Source organism: Rhopalosiphum maidis, chromosome 2, assembly GCF_003676215.2.
Source record: "Rhopalosiphum maidis isolate BTI-1 chromosome 2, ASM367621v3, whole genome shotgun sequence".
NCBI lineage: Eukaryota > Metazoa > Arthropoda > Insecta > Hemiptera > Aphididae > Rhopalosiphum > Rhopalosiphum maidis.
Window position 1 is genome coordinate 62,699,665 of NC_040878.1, and position 15,042 is coordinate 62,714,706.

The 15,042-nt window shown below is 28.5% G+C and overlaps 2 protein-coding genes across 2 annotated transcripts; both read right to left on the reverse strand.

Moving 5' to 3' along the window:
* Nucleotides 1-21: 21 nt before the first annotated feature.
* LOC113553293 lies at nt 22-7,239 on the reverse strand. Its single transcript, XM_026956556.1, has 4 exons — nt 7,114-7,239; nt 3,025-3,264; nt 2,386-2,690; nt 22-1,430 (listed from the first exon to the last, which is right to left on the reverse strand). The coding sequence occupies exons 2-4, from the start codon at nt 3,252-3,254 to the stop codon at nt 262-264; spliced, it is 1,704 nt and encodes a 567-aa protein (XP_026812357.1). The 5' UTR covers nt 3,255-3,264; nt 7,114-7,239; the 3' UTR covers nt 22-261.
* A 2,364-nt stretch (nt 7,240-9,603) lies between these two features.
* On the reverse strand, nt 9,604-13,892 carry LOC113551689 (general odorant-binding protein 70). The gene is made up of 8 exons (XM_026954082.1): nt 13,756-13,892; nt 13,594-13,692; nt 13,412-13,508; nt 13,227-13,342; nt 11,120-11,155; nt 10,831-10,987; nt 9,871-9,935; nt 9,604-9,773 (listed from the first exon to the last, which is right to left on the reverse strand). Exons 2-8 carry the CDS (start codon nt 13,669-13,671, stop codon nt 9,723-9,725), a joined length of 600 nt encoding a protein of 199 aa, XP_026809883.1. The 5' UTR covers nt 13,672-13,692; nt 13,756-13,892; the 3' UTR covers nt 9,604-9,722.
* Between the last annotated feature and the right edge of the window lie 1,150 nt (nt 13,893-15,042).

Genomic DNA, 15,042 nt, shown 5'->3' on the forward strand with positions numbered 1-15,042 from the left:
CAATATATTATGACACGCGTCAATTAATAATATAAAATATAATATATATATATATATATATATATATATAAATATATACAATATTATATGTCCATAATGGACAATGGTCAATATTATATAATATCGTCAGAAATTAAGAACAACGCACACGCGTTTGAAAAACATCAAACCTTATTATGGTGAGGAACTTATACATTAATAAACATAATATTATTAGCAACTATCTAATTATACCATGCGAGACTGTCCGTATATATCGTTTTATTTCTTGATCGAATTCAATTCGTCAGCACCGCTGCCAAACTGCTTTTCGAGAACGTACGACGGCGACGGCACCCTGTAACCGAACGGCAATATGTCCAAACTCTGGACGTGGGCCTTGACCACAGTGCCGGTCGGGAATCCACCGAAAGTGTTCGAGCCGCCGTCGTCTTTGGGTTTCTGATAGTCGGTGCCGCCGTACTGGCCGTACTTGTCGTCCACCACTATCGGCCGGGACGGTTGGCCGTACGACGTGTCCGGTGGCCCGATCGGCCTGCCGGTAGACGACTGCTGCTGCAGCAGGCCGTACGCCCCAGTCGTTGACTGGCCGTAAGAAGACAGCGCTGTGTCTACCGGCATCGCGTGGTACCCACCCTTTTTCGGCGGACTGTGTTGTTCCCTTCGCTTGTCGAATTTTTCGAACGACTGGAAGAACGACTCTTCGTCCTTGTTTTTGTACGTGGTGGGCCATTTCTTGGGCGGCAGCGCGGGATCGTCCTCCGGGAACGCCGAACCGAGCGGAAGCGTGCTGTCCGGTGACAGAAATTCGTCGGACAGGCCGCTGCCGCCACCACCGCCACTAAAGCCTTTGACGGGTGACTCGGGCCGCCGGCGGTCCGGGAGCGGCGTGGATGTGCTGGCTGCGGGTCCGAACAGGTCCTGTGGCTCGAAAGCGATTGGCGGCAGCGGTGTGGACGATGACGAGATCAACGACAACGGAGGCAACGCGGACGGCGTCACGGGCACCACCAAGCCACCGCCACCGACGCCACCGATCCCGCCGACAACGACACTGCTGCCCGGCAACGATGGGGCCGCGGCCGCGCCGCCGGCCGCAGCGTTGTTGACTACCCGGTACCCGATGTTGGGTCCGGCCACATACTGCACCGTCCGCTGCACGCCCTTGTCGTCCACGTAAGTATACGAGCCTTGCACACGGCCATTGGAGTCGCTTACCTCGGACCGCCGCTGATCCGGCCCGGATGCAGTGAATCCATACGAGCCGTCTTTGCCCAGCACGACGGACGAGTGACCGCGCGGCCGGCCGCCCGGTTTGCCAGGCGGGCCGCTGTAAAACACACCTCCATACGTGTCTGAATCTGGGTGCGCCGATTTGACGTGAAATCCGGTACCGGCTCCCGCCTCGTACTGCACATCGTGTCTCTTGCCTGAAAAAAGCACGAACAACTTTAATGGAAAAAAAAACTGGAAGTGCTGAATCCCTTGTTTTTGCATTTGGTCAAAAAAATCATACGTTGTGAGGGTACTATTTTAAAATACTGCGGGGCTGCTAATGTCGCACAAGCCCACCTCAAATTGTGCCTATGACGAACAAGGGTATAATTATTGAATTTTACCAAAGATTGTGTGTAACGGACATGGGTCGGAACGGATTATGGTATGGACCAATTTTGTTCAAGTATGTTATGATAAAACGATTGTTACAGTAAAATCTCGATAAGACGGAACTTCGGCAAAACGGAAACCTTGTTAACACGGAAAAATTGCATGGTCCCAAGCGATTCCGTCTTATCGAGGTTTTACTGTATTTTGTTATATTTATTCACAATTACCAATCGTCGGTAGAAACCGAATCGTGACAATTGATATGCTGTAGACGCAAAAATACTGTAAGATCGATTTTAACTGAATACTAAAAATGTAATAAAGTTTAGAATATTTCAGTTATAAAATTTAAGTTGAAAATGAATGAAAGTATACACGTGTTATTGATGATATGCCAATAGGCATAACAATAACATTATATACCATCGTCTAACATCATAAATATTTTATTCCATAGCAGTTATTATAATTGTATAATGATTAATTTTCCAAGTTTAGACTAAAATTAAAAATTTATGGAAATAATAGGTGCTAAATTAATATAACATTTAGCTTGGCAACAATGTTATAACTTAATAAGTAATCATTCACAAGCGTCTCGATTATTGAAGGATAACAAAAAAATATTCGTTTTGAATCTTCTCAACCCCCCGCCGAGTTCCGATTAATGTTTAGTGGGCTATATCGTATAATAAAATGATCATTATTTTCACATGAGTATAATAGAATATTATTTACGATAGGTATATAATATATATACGTAAGATGTACACTTACCGACATCGTCTAAGTACGAATATACACCTTCGACGTGGCCTCTGGAATCGGCGGTTTCGGATTTCGATTGTGTGGGCGTCCGAACGGTGAATTTGTAGCTTGGGTCTTCGTTTGGGTCGTAGTATCGGTCATAGGCCGGGTCGTATTTGGACGAATCAGTTGGCACAGGTGGGTTGTAAGGTAAACGGACTTGCGACAGATCTGTTTGCCTAGCAATATCCGGCCCACGAGCACGGAAACCACGGAGACCGGATGAATACGACGTTTGCACGATTCGTCCAGTTTCAGGACTTCTGGAGCCAAACCTGCGTGTGCAATCAAATCAGCATAACATGAGTAACACATCAAAACGAAAAATATATTATTTGTCTATTATATGAATATTAAATACTATGCATTTTAAACTACTGTCGGGAGCGAACGTTGTTGTGACTATATACGCTTTGACCTTATAAAACCATAATAATTATTACTGCAGCTGAAAGTGCGGAAATGTAATTGTTGCGTTTTACTGAGTTAGTATATAATTTCCTGTATAGCATACAAATAATCAAACGCGTGTGCGTATTATAATAAATTAAAATCCATCTGTGTTAGTACACATACATACACAAACATACAGAGGTAAGTATTAAGTACCTTCCGGACACGACGTTGTCCTTATTGGCGGCGGCCGAGTGGAACTGATTTCTGTCGGCGTACCGGAACGCATACGATCCGTCCGACGACCTGTCGGCGAAATCGCCTTCCGTGGGCGCCTGCCGTTTTTCTACGGCTGCACGCCGCCCGACTTTTCCTGGCATTGATGCTGTTACCACTGAAAATGCCATCAACATTGCTATCAATGACCACCAAACTGATTGCGCCATAACAACGAAACTGAAAAATCGAAGATTAGAATATAGACGTTAATCGGCCAACCGCATCAGTGTTCCTGTGACTTATTGTTAATATGAATATTAATTTTAGTAATACGATTTAGAATGCTCATTTATAATTTTTTTCGACATCACAAAATGTAATCATTTTTATGGAACGATTGAGTACGTATAGTGCTGGATAGACAATAGCTTATCGAGTTTTAGGATTTCCAACGTTTGATTACAGTTATACTATACAGCTACTGTATAATGGAACAATGGAATTTGATTCAAATATTTTCTACTTATGTTTGTACTTATTTATTATTACCATAAAAAAAAATTGCATTTATAACTAGCCCATATTTTAAGCGGCCAACTGAAATTTTCTCGATAGCTTATCTACCTGATTCGAACCTGAGCAAACGGTATTTGATACTAGTCCAGATAAATTAACGAAAATCAACTTCAAAATAAATATTATAAAAAGTTTGATGTCCTAAGAAAGTGGTTTAAATTATTTTACGGTCTATGATTTTTAAGCCATAAAAGATAAAAAAGTCAAAAATTTGGTTTTAGAGTTCATTAACTATAAAGTAAAAAAAATATTGCGAAAAAATTAAGACAGAATAAGAAACATTAAAAATAAAAAAAAAATCAGTTAATTTATTAAAATATATTTTGGTTAACGCTTTCCAGGAATTGACAACTAAATAGTTTTATTTACTATTTATTTTGTTATTTACATTTATTTTAATTCTTATAACCTGTTTAAAAATTATAATATTAAATAACACCTACTATTTGGTACCTTAAGAGGTCTAGACAATATTCTTAAATTTAAATTTGACAGTAGGCAAATACAAATAAAATAACATAGTAAAATGGATTCTTCTTGACGTATAATAGAATTAACCATGTGGTGCGTTAGTAAGACGGAGTCAATACACGTGAGTACAACGTCCTCTTAAACGTTTTATGTAAAATATTAATTCCCAAAATCACTCGATCGATGTATATATACATATATTGTACCTATCTCTAGTCGCGCATGTCATCCGATACTCTGCGCAATTTCGCGCCTCGCGTAACGGTTGCCCGCAGACGGAGGCGGTGTATCACTGTATTATATAATTTTACATAATATTATCATGTATTAGCTCTACGATCATATAACATGTATATTTACTATAATACACTATATTCTCTAATGCAATGTATTGAATAGGTATATCTACTTATATACGTGATTTTTGGCTAGAAAATAATATATAATTAAGCATCCACTCGTTTTCCGGTTCGATTTGCATCGTGACAACAATATTGTCAATGACATTGTATTTTTTATATATAATATTATACGAAATATATACGATATTACAGCTTTATTACCAGACTTCGACTTGGGTTAAAATAATCTATCTTCAAATCTTTCAATCGATTTCCATTTTGCTTCAATTAAAATACATAATATACAAATACAATTAAAATGATTTATTTTATGACTACGCTTTATAATAAATCTGGACATATTTTTGATATATTATCTTTATGGGGATATACTGTCAATTTATAAAACTTAAATTGGTTTAAATATTTTAAATATCTGTATAATTCATGTATATTTCAACTTATAGCTGTGTATCGGATAGGTATACATAGAGTAGATAGGTTGGTGTTTGTACGAGGATAAATAAATAAGCAATGATACACCCTGGCCTGACCGTATATGATATTATTATATGTAGTTCCAGTGAGTACAATACAAAAACTACAATAATAATAATAATAATAACATAATATTTAAGATAGGTACGAAAAAAAATCACATGAATCGCCGCAACAGTGACGGTCATCGCCCATTCACACGTTACATTATACAACATTACAACATACATATTATATATTTATATATGTATATATATATATTTATAATATCTAATTAGTAAGTATAATATAATAAATACGACTATACACTGAGTAAATGATATAACTTTCAAATAAATTGGACGGTCGTCTCGACCAGTCAATTCCGTTATAAATAAATGATATACATTTTATGTATTTGAATTTAAATAAGTATGCATTTGGGCAATAAAATATAATAAGACCTAAATACTTAACAATTTTTTTCATTGTTATTTTTTGGTTGTCTAATTCATATTTGTATTATGAATATATGTTTACCGATGATTGTCTATGCCAAAAATAAATAATTGTAAATAAATGATTATATTTTTATGATAAAAAAATAAAAATGTAATCGTTTGAGACGGCGCAATGTACATGCAATATAACAGCATCGAAGTGTTGACATAGGTAGATAATCGCGTGTTATTATATTATTTAATTTAGTAATTATAAGTTATAAGTGTTATAACCTATGGGAAAATTTAAGAGAATATGATATGGCCAAGGATGTATTATACCTGAGAATTACTCTAATTATAACATAATATATATGTGATTTGCAACATTTTCTGTGAAAAATATACAATAAAAAAAATGTATTGTATAACAATAATAAAAATTCAATTAATAAAAAATACAAATAGTTTTTTTTTCAATACCGCACATGAAAACAAAATGTAACTTCAAAAAAAAAAAAATCAAAAACGATCAGTATTTTAAATTAAAAACTGATTTTACGTATTTTTAGATGGAAACAATTGTAGTATATAATCAATATTTAGTAAATAATAGTTATAAACTTATAAATATATTTCGATTTTAGTAAAGTAGGTATAGTATATATATATTGTATAATGGGAATCCAAGGATGTTTAACATTATATAGAAACGATTTAAAAAATAGGTATGTGGGTGGGTACTTTTCTAATGTACACTAGGTGTCGACTGGGTCACTATTTGAATTTGAATTAATTTATATTATTGTATACGAAAAAAAATTCTGAGTGGAAACAGTCATCAGCCTAATTCACCAAGTGATATCTTTATTTAATATGACTATTAAAGTAATTCATTTTAATTTTAGTATTACAGTCTTTAATTATAATAATATATTTATATGTATACCATATTATATCCACTTAAATAACTCAACATTTAATAATGGTAACTGCAGTAATACCGTAAAACAGTAAAAAAATATTTGTAACATCTATAAATAGATTATATTTTAAATAAATTAAAAATATTATTGCGTATGGTAAAATTCATGGTAATATAATATACGTAAAAGTTTTAAATTCTCACGAATAATGTCTTTAAGTTATATGAAAATAATAAGCGCAGGTATCATTATTTATAGTTTAAATGTTGTATTTGGAACTTAAAATGTCTATAAAAAGTAATTTACTTTATGCATTTTTAAACCGGTAATAGTTAACATAAGATATTTTTGATTCCTTATTTCTGTTAATGAATTTGGAAAATTTAATCTTATATTAATACTATTTGTTTGTATATATATTATATTACTTTTATTAACTATTAAAAATAATGTATATTATTTATGGTGATTTATTTTTCTTGCAACAATTATATCGAGAAATGTAATAAGAAATTATCACAAAACTCAAAAATATACCTTATATCAACTGTTCTAAAATTAAAACATTTATAAATAATAAGCATTAGTCAGAAAATTATTCTGCACCAACATTTTCATTCGCCATTTAAAAAATAAAATATGAAACTTGATTTTAAATTTAAATTTTAAATACAGCGTTTTTTTTAAAAACTTCAATTATAGCTTTATAAGAAACTATGAGTTATAAATTTATAAAATATAAAAATTGACTGTGAATAGAAAATAGTGTACGAGCGTTAAATCATTATAATATACATATAAATATTATGCCTAATGTTTATAGGTAATAAAATATATGTAAGATTAAATACTTACAAAAATGTTGTATGTTGAAATCCCAAAAAAAATGAGTCTATGTATACTTTTAAAATATTTCTAAACGATCCAGAGGTTTTGCCTGGTGCGCTGACTTATTTAGAATGCTGCCAAAACAAGTAGCCGGCGGTCTTTTCGTACTATGCAGAATCGACGTATACATTTAAGGTCTTGTCTATTGCACCGTGAAGATGCTAAGAAGATACCACTGACGTCACGGTCAACAGGTGCCATTGGTATATTGTTAATTTCAATTTTTATATTCGAAATATTTACAAACAAAAATCACTTTGTTATCCATTGTTAAGCTCGCGGAATTCTAATTTATCCCATTGTATACATATATATACTAATGTATTATATAAATAGAGTAATTTAATTTTTGACCTGAATTAACATTACGAAATCATTTAAATAGTTAATTGTTTGTAAAATTATGAGTATATATTATATAATATATATGTGCGTATACTACAGAAGATACAATTAAAATATAAGGACATATTATATAGATTTTTAAAATAACTGTATGTAAGAAGTAAAATATAATAAAATAAATCCAATATATTATATAAAATATATAATTTTTTTGAGGATTTATTCTAAATCAAGATCATTTAATAAATATAAACTATGTTAAGTTGTAGTCATTAGGCGCTTGCTGTGTTTTTACATTTTTACGAATATAAGATTCTAAGATATTTTAAGTTTAGTCAGTAGTTTCATCAATCTTTAAAACTTAAAGTTTATAACTAATCGATCTTTAATAGCTATTTATTAAATGTTTAGTACCTATTATACTAGCCAGTGGCTTGTAATATGGGATAGATAATTGATAAACTAAGTAACATAAAATTACTCAAGCAGGTAACGAAGTTACAACTTACTTACCAAAGTTTAGTTGAAATAAAATATAATGAAGTAATAAGCTTGAGTAACAAGCCGGTAACAAAGTTACAACTGACTTACATAACAAAGTTTGGTTGAGATAAAATATAATGAAGTGATTATTAGAAAATAATTTCTTAGAAGTATTCTAGAATACTAGTTCAAAAACTCCATCTACTAAATTAAATAATATACTATTAAACATATTGCACTAACTATACTTTAATTATTTGAGTAATATTAATTTATTTTTATATATTCATAGTACAAGCTACTAATATACTAGTATTATCATCATAAGTGTACGCAGAATATTTTTTATATACAATATTATATTGTATTAGCATAGTTAAGAAAGTGTTGTATTCAGGAATTAAAAACAAATTTTAAATTTTAAATAAAAAAAATACAAAAATAGTTTTTTAGTGGTGGATTAATTAATCATATGATTTTGTATATCTTAAAATTTTATTAATCATCTATTCTATGATAATAGTTCGTGTATACTACTACTATAATTATCTCTTGCCTATAGTGTAAAACAGCTGTATTATTTTTTTTATGCGATAAAAATGGAGAATAATGTTTTTCTTGTAGAAAAAACATACTTAATTATTTTAAAATATGTTGGGAAAGCAAGATCTAACATTTACTACAGGTACGCATGTACACGTCAATGAATATTATTGTAAAGTTGTAGTTAATAGTTATAATAGTAACTCATGAATGTACATTTAATTACATTAAATTACAAAATTTAATGATTTATCTTCGTTTTTAAATGCTTATCTTCTAACTTCTTTACACTTAGTAAAGGTATTCATATATCGGATTTTTTGTTATTATCGAATTTACATTTAATAGATACGTAAACAAGATAATATATTTAGCATTATTATATTATTTTATAATTGAATGATGTACCAAGATTTTTTTATTAAATAAAATAATAAAATATGTATTATACTTATTAAATCACCTTGTATGTAACAATAGGTTTGTATAACAGTTAATCGCGCATTACCATTAAATTATATCCGACTATCTACAACTAAATTAGCATATTTTTTTAACATATTATTTATCTATTTTACCAATTAAAATTTTAAGCATGAAATTGATTCATTCATTTTGGTCAGAACAACTGTGAACCGGATAACAGAGCACTTTTTTATCGTGTATACTAACATAGTACTAACATAAACAAGTATTAATGTATCTCAATATAAGTATTGGATTACAAATGAATATAATTATAATTTGTTAAATGTCGATTTATTATAATAATTACCTATATTTAAAAACGGTTTTAATAGCAGGTATTGTTTTAGTAGTCAACGATTTGAATGAATGATTAAGAGTTGTCAATCGTGAGGTTATCGGTTTATGAACGTATATTTCCAGGATGTCTTCTTACCACAAAATAGATAAACGACCTTCAAGATAAAAACTTCAAATAAAATTAATATTTTAACTTATATCTAAATTTACGTTATTTTGTATAATATTATAAGATAAGATAATAACAATTAACTAAGTATTCTATTTTATAAAAATAAGTTTAACAAACAATTTGACTAAAATTTATTTTTTTGGTAATTAACACAGCTGCGATAATTAATTTGAATTTAAATAAAATAAGACTATATTAATTAATTACAATTTAAAAATAGTTGGTTATGTACAGTGGTATGTATAAAATACAGTAAAAAAAAAAATATTTAAACTTGACGTTGGCTTAAGTTATTCAACTTATTTTCGACTCCGCAGTTCTAAAATAATAATGAATAATTATATTATATTACTTATTAACTATATTTATAAGTATTAATATAGTTTTAAGTTGTTTTTTTTTTTTTTACTACGTACTTCTTCAATTTTTTCACTGACACATTCAAACATTTCATAAGCAAGATCACACGTTTGTCCGTCATCTAAAATCAAAAATAATAATACCCCAGTTACATACTGTGTGAATGTCAAAGTTTTATTAATCCATAAATATGTGTATTATGATAGACCAATCTCTATTATTTACGTACTAAAATTGTAGTTACCTTATTAAATATTTTATTTCATTATTTCTACCAGTTCACAATATTTTAAAAATAATGTGAAAGACGATAAAAAATAAAACAACATATATTTATTTATGTGCCTAAAATTTTTAAAAATTGTTTTTAATCAAAATGTATTTTTGAATTCCAAAACGTAAAATTAATGTTACGAAGAAAAGTTATTTTGTAATAAGAGACAACGTTTCAAGGTTACTATTACTTTCTCTGTTTTACATTTATAATAAAATAAATATGTAAAATATATTTTTATAATTTAAATACTGAATAACATATTAATCGTTTTATATAATTTCAGTTTTATCGCCTTAAAATGTAACAGTTGTTTATGTATATAATAGGCATTTGATTTGTTAAAGGGAATAGAATGTAATATAGGCTATATTATATACTATTTATTAGCTGTATATTATTATGATTATTCTAATAATAGGTATTTACATTTTTTATTATAATTTAAAATCAATATGAATTGTACATTTGTACAATGTCTTACTGTTTATTATCACATTTATAAAATTTGGTTTAAAAATAGAAAGTACAATTTAATTTCTAGTTTGGAAACTGGATAAAATCTCAATCATTATTTACCTTATTTTTAATTAATTAAATTGTTTTTTATTATTTTTGCGTATATTTTATTAATACAACTCATTGCAACTGTTAATTATAATTATACAAGGCAATATATAGACTAATACTTAAATTTGTATATACTATATATTATTTATTAAGTTTCGTAAATGTTTGTTACCAAAACTTTTTGAGGGCTGTTGCTGTTTAAGCTGTTGTGCGATTGAAATACAATGCCTAACTGCGGATAATGTAGCTATGTAGTAGTTTCTGTCCTGGACTCCTTCATTGTACAGTTTCATCAAACCTTCGACTACCGGAAAGCCGGTTTCATCAACCTAAATTAATTATGTAGTATATAGTATAATATTATATAGATCAAAAAGCATATGATTCATTCTGTTTCAATATAAGATGAACGCAACAAATATAGGTATAGTTATTAAATATATAAAAATATTATACTCAACTGCTTTCACTTTCTTATAGACGCACTGGAGCAAACACTGAAAACAATAATAATTACTATTATAGAAGAGTCGTAATACAATTTATAGTTTATACGTTTATGTGCAGTAATATGCAATGAGATATATTTTGTTTTATTATTGAATGACCAAGACCGTTTGGAACAGGTTTCAGTTATGCAACAAGTGAATGTTTTTTTTTAATAGCTCACTTACTCACTTTTAAGATTAGGTATACTACAGCAGCTACTACAGGTGGGTATAAAGCGGCTTTTATAATTATACTTATAAAAGTATATACAACATATTTTAACGGGTGCAATTTGCTTCCGGTTCTATCTTATTGTGTAATATGATAAATTTCGAAATTTTATTTATATATATATATATATATATATATATATTATATTTATAATATTTAGGTGTTTACGTCAGTGGTGTACTGAAAGTTATAGAAATGTAATGGTTTTTATAATTGTTATGATAATAATAATACTAACTTAAACTATAATGAATAAAACATAAAAGCAAAATGTTGGTATTTAGTTATTAATATGTTGTAAAATATTAATAGAATATTAAATATAGAATACGTTAAGAATCTGCAATCATTGCTAAAAATTAGTTTAAATATATTATTGTTATTATATATTTCTATATTAGAGATTAGTATTGTCTTTGGAAATAAAAAGTTCAAAAAGTTATACAATGTATCTCTTATATCTATAATAGCTAAGATTTAAACGCAGTTTGTATCTACAAATAAGTATTTTCCAGGTCGTGGCATTCCTAGTAGTTTCTGAAAGATTTTAATAAAATAATATGTAAAAAAATATTTGAGTTAACCTTCGTTCTTAGAATGATATTGAACAATTTTAAGATAACTAAAACCTCTCGAATTTTTATTATCTTAAACTATGACGGCTGTCTATTTTTTTGAACATTATTTTTATAGAATAAAAAATTATTTACAAGTTATTATATTATTGAAATAAAATAAAATAAGTAATATGAAAAATATGAATAATAGTATAATTATACAAAGTGGATTTTTTAACAGTAAAAAACTAAGAACTCAATATCTAAAAAAGTATAAACATTATTAAAAGTATATATTTTTGATATAGTGTCTACTTTTTATGGATGCTTTTTCCAATAAAATTATCTATTCAAGTTTTTAAACGTACATATTACTTTGGAAATATATTTTTCTTAATAAAAAAATGATATAAATGTTTATATGCATACATAGTTTAAAGACATTACAAAACAATTTTTTTTAAATAGAAGTTATTTATCTTACAACTTTTATCGTCATAATTTATAAGAACTTTATAATTTTGAATGTCGGCGTACATTTCAAATTTCATATTTCTAAAAAGGATTTGTTGAGAATTTCAGTTAAAATCAAATTTTGAACAAATAGTTAATTGTTTTAAGTATGAAAAATGAGCGAAAAAAGTTGACCAATATTTTTAGTGTACTATCCCGCCATACCACTCCATTCCTCTGTACTTTAATTGCTTATCTACTTATTCTACTTAATACTCATAACTAAGTTTTTTACAAAATGTTATTTTGTAATGACTTAAGAACAATAGAAAATTCATTTTTTATTTTTTGAGATAATGAATGTTAACTATAAAAAAAAATCGTCCTGTATAACTTTTATGTACTTAATATGTATCATTGTTTTGTTATAATGTTTGACTAAATATAATAAAAAGTAATAATTTGAATTAGTATTCTTTAAACAACTAATTATAATGGAGAAATTATTTTTAATACGCTGAATTTATTTAAGTTGTAACTTAAGATGAATGTAGGCTTATATGTATAGACAATTTTTTACCAACATTTAACTTATAATTTATAATTTTTTTGAAGTAATAAAAAATATTCATTATTTTAAAGTATAAATACCCATTAATAATAAAAATAAAATCATTAACACGATAAATATATCTTATGAATTTGTGATATTAATTAATTAAGTAATAATGTATTTTCATACGTGAAATTTTATAATATTTACTACCAGTTATCTATCGGAGGAGTATTATAGTTGATATTATAATTTAACTAAAAAAATAAAACATGGTTGGCTTACCCCTGCGACTCTACGTTCTTCGTTTGACAAATCTTCATCAGCGTCCCTTTTTGATCTACTATAGCTTGCAGGTGTATTTTGTTCCAAAGTGCCATCATTAAGGATATCTAAAGCTTCTGTAAATTATAATAGTATTTATTTATTAAAATAAATTTAATTAACGAACATAATTTTTTCAACTTTACCTTGAAGTAATGCGGATTTGATTTCTTCTTGGCAAATATTAATTATTATTTCAAGATTTAAAGGTGCTTTATCGGGAGCTCTGCACTTTCCTGATAGCTTTGCATGAATAAATATATTTTAGTTAATGAAAAAAAGTTTAATAATGATATAAAGTACGATTAATAATTATTAAAATACTTACTTCTTGTTTTTGAGAATAAATTTCGTGTAGTCCAATTCCAAAAAGTAGGAAAACCATCAGAGAATAATTTCCACGCATGTTTAATTTAAAATAGATACACTAAATAGTATATAATATCTTATATTTTTGTATTTGATATTATTGTCCTTATAATTTACTCACGAGAAAAATGAACGTTGTGTTTTGAGTTGTTGCTGTTTTCAAATACGAAATTCAAATAAGACTTCTGGTACGCACACACGACTACTTTCTTTGTAGCGAGTGCAAGCGTGAGTGGCTTTATATTAATTATGTCACTGGTCTCAGTGTACGTGTGTAAGTATGTTCATCATTATGAAAAACCGGTACCAGAAAACTCTAGCTAACCACAATCCATAACGAGATCATTGTGTATAGATATACAAACTGTGTATATGTGCTAACCATAAATTCAGGTTATTTTGATTGGGTCATCATATTATGTTATCCACACGTGACTATATGCATATTTATTAGTTAATTATCAGTGTCCATTAATGGTTAAAACTTATAAGACACGTTCGATATATATTTAATTATTATGTATACAAAAAAATAAAACAAAGTATATGTGTCTAAAAAGTTGAACTCATAACATGTTATGATCTTCACGAAATACAACTATTTTTTTAAAATTTATATGGATTTAAAAAAATCATTGTTTATACTTATATATACATAATATTTGTATATTTTTATACTATCATGCATAATTAAATAAGTATATAATATATTTAAAAAGTTTCATTATATTTTATAATACGATTAAACAAGACGTACCTTTTAATGTGTGAAACACAGGTACAATACGAAAGCAAAATAGGCAGCCGCTAGGATGACACTACAGTTTAGGAACGGTACACTTGAATGAACCAATTATTGTATTATCTATATCTTAAAACATTTTGATACGTATTTCATTTTATTTTATTTTTTATTAATAAATATACAATCTATAAAAGTTTATTTACAAAAAGAATATACGTTAAAATACAATGGCATGAGTGACAAATCTCTGTGGTCACCGTTTATAGCTGATTTTTTTAATTAATTGTATTATTCTTATTTTTTTTTTTAATTATTAAGGTTAAGAATTCAGGTCACAACACCATCTTCTTTTAAACCTCGTTAGGGATTTACAAGTGTTAAGTCAAAGTTGAATGCAGAAATTAGATTTGGATGAATTTCTAATAGTAAACAAACACTTTGGTATATAATTGAGGAAATATCAAAGACTGTTTTGAAACGAAGGTCTGTATATGAAGTGTATGATTCGAGATATACTAAGGGTTCTTGTTATCATGTGTAAAGTGATCGATTTGAATTTTGGTATTTTATTTACATTTGATAATTTAGCCACATCCTTTAACTGGATGTCATAGGTCTAGATAGATACAATAAGTTATTTGTACATGAGTAGTTTGGTATTAA